Raw genomic sequence first — 9649 nt, 5'->3', positions numbered from 1 at the left:
TCTCTCTCTCTCTCTCTCTCTCTCTCTCTGTTGAAAGAGGCGATGATGCCAGAGCATACCCTACATTCCTGCACTCCTGTTCACATGTCAGATCAAATTTAGCACTTCTTTGTTGAGAGTCTGGCACCTCACTTCCTAACACCATACATCAGGATTGCCTGATCTGCACCTCACTGGACCAACAGTGGGGATGAGAGGGATTGGTCTAATACAAACCGGTGAGAGCACCACAGACTATGGCTTTCTGATTTGACCAAAAGACAAAACTATATAGTTACTTGGCCCTTAGGAGCAGCTCTTAACAATACATTTTTCTAAATCAATATCACCGCATAATGTTAATATAATACAGACCCTCCTACCCAAGAAGCAGCATAGACCTGGGACCTCAGATCCTATTTGTCACTTCTTGACTATGTAGCCTTGAACATAAGATATTTAACCTCTGTGACCTTCAGAATCCTCATTTATACAATGAGGATAGTAATCACTACCTCATAGAAGTGTTGGGAGGATTAACCACTGTACAAGGTCTTGTACTTCGTAATACTCCCTCCAATGAGCCCTGCACTGAGCAAAGGCTTGACATCTGTTTGCTGCCAGACTGATTACGTGGTCATGGACCCCAAGGGCTCTGCATGGGGCCCGAGTACAGTTAGCTTTGTTTGTGTGAAAGGCACTTCTAGTCTGATAATCCCCACTCCTCCTCTGTCCCCTTTCCCTGCCAGCAAGAGTCCTAACCCTTAAGCAGCTAATACTTGAGGATTCAGAGAGAAAGCTATCCCAGTAGTTAGCCAAGTCCAGGTCAGCGGCAGGAGGAACATGGCCGGGCCTCTCACCAAGTCAGCAGAACTCAAGGACATGGACAAGTGTGTGAGCTCCTCCTCTATCTATAAATATATGCACTTGTGCTGACCATCCTCGACTGTCCATCTCACCAGCCTTCCTTCCCTAGAATGCAATTTCCAAGCGTTAGCAAGAGTGTGAGCTATATAGGTAGGTGCCTGGGCCTGGTTGGATCCTTCCTGCCTCCCCCTCCCCGAGGCTTTCTGTGGAGGCCTTAGAATTAGCTGCATCTTTCTCCACATTCACATCCCTGCTGATCTTAAGAGAGCAGGTACCTGCCCTGGCCTTACTCAATATCCATAATTCATTCCTGGCTCACAGCCCTCCACACCACTTTCCTGCCAGACTAATTTAGCTGTCAGTGTGTTTTTTCCTAGCAATATTGGTCCTAAATTTCACCACCATCTCAGCCATTCCCATAAAGCCAGGCTGAGAGGAGGGGATGAAGTATGGAGGAACGAACTATGCTTCAAATTATCTCTTGGACTCTTCCCAAATGATAAATTTAGTTGCCAAATCCTGATTAATCCTTTTTGTCAGTTTTTAAAGTAATAAATAGATTTTCTTGCCTGAGCTACAGACGAAGCAGAGAAAATGGAGATTAGGCACCAGATTTAGCTTTTCACAAGGACTGCAGTTATATGAAGTCTTTGGAAAGATCAAATGATAGAAGGAAATGGAGTACAAATGGGGTTTCACCTTCCAAAGAAGCAAGCTGCCTGAAATGTGTGAGCAGGTGCTCAAAAAAAAGTTAATAGAATGAAAAATACATACATGAATGAATGGAGTTTTTTGGTTATTTATTCCTTCAGTGAACATCACTCAAGCCCAGCTTAGGCTAAGATGGGTTGGCAAACTTTTTCTGTAAAAGGCCAGATAGTAAGTATCTTAGGCTTTGTGGGCCCTATGGTCTCTGTCACATCTACTCATTTCTGCCATTGTAGATAGAGCAAAAGCAGCTATAGACAATATAGAAAGAAATGAGCATGGCTGTGTTCTAGTAAAGCTTCATTTCATTGGAAACTATGCTGGCAAGCTGTAGTTTGCTGACCCTGGGCTAAGGAATCAAAAAGACCTGGGTTCAAATTCCAGTTTTTCCTTTAGCTAGGTGACAAGGCAAGCAGCCATGTCTGTACTCATTCAGTTTCCTCACCTGTGAGACAGGGATAAAAAGCAGTAGTCACCTCATAGAATTGTTGTAATAGTTATATGACAGTGTGTGTGTTAAACAGTATGATGTGTAGCACACAACACGCGCTCAGTAAATCGTTACTGTTATTTTGTTTGTTATTACTGTCACCTGTTTCTTCCACTGGAACATAAGCTCTGTAAGAGCAGGGACCCTGCTCCCCGCAGTCCTCCCAGCGCCTGTGGCAATAGCTGGCACTTGTAAGTGCACAGAACTAGATGGCCGAATGGCTGGGTGGGAGGGAGGGTGAGTAGGTGAGCTAGGCACAGGATATATAGGCTCCCTAGAAGAATATTAAAAGTAAATAAAGCATAGTCTGACTCCAAGGAGCTTGCAGCCTAGTATGGAGGATGGGGACATACTAAACATGATTACAGGTAGGAAAAAGGATAGTAGAAAACAGAAGCCAGGGTCAAAGAATCTAATGAAGGAAGGCGGAGCCAAAGGATCTTCTGGAAGAAACTCTTGAGCTGCCAGTGCTTTCCAGGGTTCAAAACCTTTAATCCTGAAAATATCTGTGGGTTCATCCCCACCCTGTGATATCAGAAAGCATGAGGCCAAAGCCAGTACCTTGGAGAGATGTACATGTTACAGAAAAACTCGGGTTTCCCCTGGCCGTCATTTGGCCTCTCACTCATTCTGCCTTTGGGTAGTCCTGACTCATACCCCCATCCATATAGGACAACACAGGCATTAAAACCAAATGAAGGTGAGGTAAAGCCTCCCAAGGCCAGAAGAAGATAGGCAAAGTTTGCCCCTCCCCGCCCCCCCCCCCAAAAAAAAAGTGGCATAAAGGAGCAAAGTTGTTATCTTAAATCTGGTCTAAAGCTGATTTCTTGTTTGGTTCCAAGAAGGATGTCTTTCTGATGACAAAGAGTTCTCCTGCATTCAGTTAGAATTCCCCTCTCTCTAACCTGATAACTAACTGAACTACCACAGGGGTAGGAAAAGCATCAGGCCCCGAGTCAGGAGGCCTTCCTTGATTCTGTTCACTGTGTCATCTCCGACAAGTCACTCTACTTCTCTGGGCTTCTCCTTCCTCAGCTACAGAATGAAAGAATTAGGCTATTCTGAGGTTCTGAGGTTGTGCAACCCACCCAGCCTGTTCATCAGAGCTGGCTGGGCTGGGTGACCCCAGCAAGCTGATCCTTTGCCTGGCAACACAGTGACCCTGGTGGCAATGTCTCAGGCAACACGATAGCCTTCCTTAGGCCCATGTGTGGCTGGGGAGAATGCGCCAGGGTCTCTTGGAAATAGATCTAAGGATGCTATGAATCACGTGGGATATATTTTCATGACCAACAACACTGAGTCATCGGTTACCTCCTTAAATGGAAAAAACATGAAGCTGGATGGAAGCCACTGTAACAGGAAAGGAAGGGGGGACCCCTAGTGCGACTCTCTCTCTTGAAGCTACCAGTTGATTGTTTCATGACCTCATCTCTTCTTGTCCTCTAAAGACTGTGGTTTGTTTCTTTAGGTTGCTAACTTGCCCTCGCTTCCCCCTGCCCCTCTAGTTGCTGCACCATTGCCTGACAGTTGCCATGGCCTTACCCTTGACCTCCCTGAAACTGTCCTACTTCCAGAAGTCTGAAGAAATCCTTGGAAAGCCTTGTTTCCTTTCCAGGTCACCTGAGACACCTGTCACACACCCATCAATAAGGATGCCTCATAAAGACCATGGTTCTCACTGTGAGGAGGAGCATGTCTCCCTTGGGTGGGGAGAGAGCAGATCAGAAGCTCAGGAGGGGCTTTTTCAAACCCGGGAGCACGGATTCCGATGTGCTCCCCCTCACCACCCCCCCTCGAGGAATGCTGTCCTCACCACCACACTGAGAATCACTGCCCAGGGCCTTGTTGTCCATTTGAAATATCTCCTGCAGTCCAGTACGTGCTGTCCCTGAGTTTTGGACACAGATAAGCAGAGAGGTGTGGGAGGAGTGATCAGTGCGTAAGGGGCAAAAGGTTTGTTTCCACATCCTGCCAAAGCCTGTGGAAGGTAGGAGTTGGCACAGCGAGAGGCAGAGAAGTCCTCTCCCTCTCTCCCACACACCGTGTGGCATTTCACTGTGGGAAGCAGAGTGAAGACAAGCTTGATTCAGTGGTTCCATCTTTATTATTCCTCCGCATGGTTTCTTTTTCCTTCAGTTTTTCTTGGCAACATTGAGGCAGGGTGGGGTTGGTGATGGTGGTTGAGGTGAGAAGGGAAGTTCTTATTAATTTCCAGACTATAATACTCACCTTCCCTTTGGTTTGAGGAGGGGAGTCCATCCTGATGTGGTTAGAAGGATGCTGAAACTTTATATACAAATCACGTGGGGACCTTGTTAAAATGAATCAGTAGGTCTAGGATGGGCCTAATAGTCTCCATTTCTATCAAGCTCCCAGATGATGCTGATATCCGATATGTGGGCCACACTTTGAGTAGCAAGGCCTTAAGAGAGAAGAGGTTTGCTTGCTCCTTTATTTCTGTTTATTAATTACTTGAATCACCAAGCCCAAGGTTCTCAGAGTCACTCTCGTACCTGTCTCCACCCTAGAAGAAGCACTGTCAATGGTCCTCTTTCTTTTGAACATTTTCACATGACCAAGTGATCCTGGAATCCTGTTTCATTCTTCAGCCTTAAAACAGAAGCAGTGGAAACTTCTAGCTGTTCAGGGAGGGCCCAATTTCTTTTTGGTTCAGACTGATGGAATTTAAGGGAATTTTACTACATTTCCATTACTCCCCTAAGGATGCTATGGTTACCCGTGGCTGTCTAAAGAAGTGCCACAAAACGTAGCTTAACTAACAAGCATTTATTATCTCTCAGTTTCTGTGGATCAGGAATCCAGGAGCAGCTGAGCTGGGTGGTTCCGGCTCAGGGTCTCTCACGGGGTTGCAGTCAAGAGGTTGGCCAGAGCTGCGGTCATCTGAAGGCTGGACTGGTGTACTCACATGGCTACTGGCAGAAAGTGTCAGTTTCCTTGCTAGCTGTTGGCAAAAGGCCTGTTACTCACCACGTGGACCTTTCTATAGGGCTTCTTGAGCATCCTCAAGCAGAATGAGATCCAACAGGAGGAAGAGAGAACAAGGAGGCAGATGCAGTGACTTTATGACCTAGTCTCAGATGTCAGACACGATCACTTCTTTTTATTTCTATTTGTTAGAAGTAAGTCACTAAGTCCAACCCATACCTAAAGGGTGGGGAATTAAGCTCTGCCTCTGGAAATGAGTATCAAAGAATTTGCGGACATATTTTTAAACTACCACAGATGTCCCCCTAGCCAAGGAGCCACTGTGGTAGGTGACTCATTGAAGGGTTTGATACCTCTGGCTTTTGCTCTTCTTAGGATACCTGTGAGGTTATGAACATCAGTGACTCTACTCTTTGTAAAGATATTTCAAAATGGAAAGTTAATAATGCCACTCTACTGCGACAAGGTCCACCCAACTGCGTGTGAAATTCCGAAGCAGTTACAGTGCAAGGGCGGCAGTGTAACACGGTGACTAAGAGCCAACCTCAGGAGTCCAACAGCCCTGAATTTGAAGTTGTGTGTCCATGGGAAAATCACTTGAGCCTCAGTTTCTTTATCTTAAAAAGGGGGGGGGGGTGGATAATAACAGTGCCTATCTCAAAGTATAATGTGAGAATTAGATGAAATATTGCATGTAAAGTGCATAATCCCTGGACTAGCAGATAGTAAATGTTCAATACATGTCAGCTACTCGTAGCTGTTGTTCCTGATATCCTGCTTCCACCTGAAGTGACAGCTTTCTGTATTTAAAGAAATGCCAGCTACAAGTTTCTGTGCTGCTTTCACCAGTGCCTCTTCTCATACCTTATTCAAAGTCTGGGAGGTCTGGTTGAACTCTGCCAATAATTGAAGGCTGTTCCACAGATGGACAGAAGCTCTTGACAAACCAAGGCAGAGTTCCTCCTTGGGCTAGTTCCTTCTCCCACTGTTCCGCGTCTTAAGAAGGAACGTCAGCCAGTATCCAAGGAGGCCCAGTCGGCCGCTCTGTCCCAACATAGGTTTCTTTTTTGCACTGAATTGACCAGGACTGGCCCCTTCCAAAGCCCAGCATTGAGGGCAACAATGCTTTTACCAGGAAGCACCTTTTCAGTTTTGAGTTCCAGAAAGAAGCTGACAGATTGTTTTGAATAGAACCTCAAATCGGTTCAGGGCAAAGTATTTAAAGAGTCTTCAGGGAAATGGAAAATGTATTTGTTCGATGGTATGTTTTGGAAACTTTTTTAATGTAGTAAAAGTGTCCTGACAGTTTTGTCTTTAAAGCAATCAAGAAATCCTTTATAATTCACTCTCTGTTTTCTCTCCAGGTATTTAGTCTTCCTACAGATCAAAAGGGATCTCTACCATGGCCGCCTCCTCTGCAAAACATCAGATGCTGCTTTGTTAGCGGCTTATATCCTTCAAGGTAATGACTTTTGACAGGATAAATTTGCTTTTCATGCCAAGTGCTGATTACATTATTTCAGTTACCACAGATGACTACTTCTTGGGTATACATAGATATATCTAACTTGAAGCAGAGTCCAGACTTTGCCTGGACTCCATCAAGCTGACCCCTCAACCCTGCATTGTCCCTGAGCTTTTTCCGCCAGCCCCTTCCCGTCATTCTGACTGTGTTTGGGGGGGTTTTCCCTACACCCTTCGTTGATGAAGTTACTGAGACTGGAGAATAATCTGAGTCCATTTTTTCCTCTCCCCTCATGCAAATCGCAAAAAATGTGAAGCTTCTTGGAATTCTGGTATCTATTTCAGAGCTCTTTCCATTCAGAGTGCTCAAAGTTGAAAATGTTTCCAAGTACCAAACACATTTCCCAACATGCCAATAAGGTAGAGCTGCGTCTGTTCCCAGCTGGTGCCCAGACTGGCTTTTCTTTACAAAAACAGTGCGAAAGGTATGCACTCTTCATATATAATCCATTCTCCTTTCATGACGTGCAGAGGGCTCCTAAGTGCCACTTCCTAGACTTTTCTTAGTCCTTAGACCTGAAACTGTTACTGGATTGTTTTGGGACCAAGCACTAAAATCATGACGTTTCCATCAGAGAATCTGAACTCTTAATCGGAAGTCTGTGAACTCCAGGAAGCTATTTTGTGAAGAGAACCTGGAAAATCCTTGCCAATAAGAAACTACTAGTTCTTCTGGCAAGAGCAATATCACAGCTGCGTTAAGAATGTAAAAGTCAGCCCATAGCAACTTTGAATTCTGAAACTCCTGTTTTTAAAAATCACCTAAACAGGGAGGTGCTTGCCAACTCTAAGGTACCCAAAGATGCCCCTTTCAATTTTAAAGGAAAACCTGGTGCAATCTAAGTGAAATTTTAAACTCTAGTCTTCCCGTCAGTTTACCCTGACAACCATATTGACTTTTTTCTTTTTTTTTTTTTTCTTTAAGGAAGTCATTGAGGTCCAACATCAATGTTTTCCACTTAGAGCTTTCTAAATAAAATCATAATAAACGACTCTGCGGCTCAAGGTCACTTTGGGCTTGAGGCCCAGGGAAGCTTAGTGTCCCTTGCTAAATGATAGAAATTCCCAAGTATTTTGGAAGCACAATATTCAGCTGTGAGAGGAGGGCACATTTTCCCCTTAATATTTACTCCTCTCTCCAGACTTCTCTCTGCATTGGTTGTGGTTCTCACTAGGGAAATAAAAAGAGCAACCACGAAGCAGCTAGAACTTCTTAACATACTTCCTCTTCACGACCTGATGTTCCCTGTGGAGTACTTCATGTGGAGAAAGCTGGCTGTCACCTAGAAACACACTGTGGAGAGCACCTTGGGCCCAAGGTTCACTGATCTGAGATCTTCACAGCTTTAGTTAGGGATGGCCTCTGTCTGTGAATGGCCAGAGAAAGCCCCACCCCCCTGCAGGGAGCTGAGAAGTCAGCCTTAAGACCTGGTGCTGCTGACCTCAATGGCACTTTCTAGTTACACCAGTCTTCCCCCTCTGCTGTCTTCTCCAAGGATCCTAGCTCCTGGTCAGCCCTTAATGAATATTTAATTTATTCACTTGCTTTGCTTTGATTTGATGTAGACTGAGAGTTGAGTTCTGAGTTTGGGTCATGGCTCATTCATCAATTTGCTAAAATCCTCAAAGCAAGATTTCTGATCTGACTCAGGCCCAAGAGGTTCTGTCTTGCTGATCAAGCTCACTGTGTCCTGTGTTGCCAGAAGGCGCATTGCTCCCAGGCCCTCTTCTCATGGCTGAATAGACAAGGGTTGTGTGTAAACCGCTGCTTTTTTATTGCAAATTTACTTGTGGTGCCCTCAGAACACAGGATCAGCTCTGCTGTCTCGCTGCTTAGACCTGGCATCAACACAGTGTGCACACCTGGGAAAACAAAGGTGGGCATACTCCTGAGGGGCACGCCCTCTGCCTGACCCGCAGACATGCTCAAGGTCCGCTGTGCTAAATCTGTGTGTGCTTTGACTTTTGTTCTGTGTGTTAATCTCTTGTTGCTTTGCCAATTTCCACAACTGTTTTCCTCTATTTTCCTTTTGCAAGCGGAGATTGGAGATTATGACCCCGGGAAACACCCTGAAGGCTACAGCTCCAAGTTCCAGTTTTTCCCTAAACATTCAGAGAAGCTGGAAAGGAAAATTGCTGAGATTCATAGGACAGAACTCAGGTGCGTGACACTCAGTTCAGGCCCGGAACACTGTCTGTCCCACAGGCTGAGCACATAAGCTATGTGCTGCGTCCTCTGCTTCTGCAGACCCAACCTCCCTGATTCTGGATGTACCATTTTCAGTGGTCCACTAACAGCACAACGCCAAGCTCTGTGGCCTCACTCTCCAAGGAGATGGGTGTAGGTTAAGACTTACAGACAAGAGAGACACTGTATAGCAAGGACTGGCCTCAAAGATATTTGTTTCACCAAGATAAATGAAGAGACAGAGGGAAAAAGCATGAACTGGGGAAAAGGAAAAGAAAAATATAAAGGACATAACAGAAGAGAAAAAAGATAGGAAGGGGTTGAGTGGGATGTGGAAAATAAGCAAGCCTCTGGCAGCAGTCTGTGACAATGTGACAGGTGGCTTCTGGGCCAGTGGATGGCACTGCACAGGGCTGGCCTGATTCATAAATGCTGTGGGTGCCCTGGAGTACTTGGTTCAGGGGCTATGTCTTTAACACTACCTCTCTCAACCCCACACCCATGCACAGAGGGAAGGAGCTGGAAGCAAGAGGCTTGTCCGCAGATGCTCTTAGTTTGCCCCGAATATGCCTAATTCCACCAAACAGCATTAATGCATCCTTTCACCCATATGAAATAGGATTTTCTACAAAGATTGATTTAAAAAGACAACAATAGGGTGTTTGGGCTCCACCTTGTGTGGCACACTAGAGCAGATTCCCCAAACTGATAAACTATGAAGAAAAAAGTTATACCATGCAGTGTTGTAAAATAAAACATGCTATCATATCAATACATTATAATTTTTTTTAAATCTTTGTGTAACTACCTTTCTGGGCAAGAAAAATGCCCAAGGGGCAGGGGTGTAAAAGATATTTCTAATGATAATATTAAGCCTAAACTAGTTCCTACCCTGCCCCAAATCCCCCCAACACACACACACACACACACACACACACACACAC

At 45.2% G+C, this 9649-nt stretch overlaps 1 protein-coding gene across 4 annotated transcripts in view; it reads left to right on the top strand.

Moving 5' to 3' along the window:
- FRMD5 (FERM domain containing 5) overlaps nt 1–9649 on the top strand; it is a 310259-nt gene that overhangs the window by 274112 nt on the left and 26498 nt on the right. For all 4 annotated transcript variants that reach the window (XM_019645026.1, XM_019645029.1, XM_019645028.1 and 1 more), the window contains exons 5-6: nt 6358–6455; nt 8555–8678. In XM_019645026.1, coding sequence (XP_019500571.1) covers nt 6358–6455; nt 8555–8678 — 222 coding nt within the window. The remainder of the gene's footprint in view (nt 1–6357; nt 6456–8554; nt 8679–9649) is intronic.

The sequence above is a fragment of the Hipposideros armiger genome, unplaced genomic scaffold, assembly GCF_001890085.2.
Source record: "Hipposideros armiger isolate ML-2016 unplaced genomic scaffold, ASM189008v1 scaffold_92, whole genome shotgun sequence".
In the NCBI taxonomy this organism is placed as follows: domain Eukaryota; kingdom Metazoa; phylum Chordata; class Mammalia; order Chiroptera; family Hipposideridae; genus Hipposideros; species Hipposideros armiger.
Note: the sequence above shows the minus strand (reverse complement) of the source record. Positions and strands in the feature narration are given on the sequence as shown.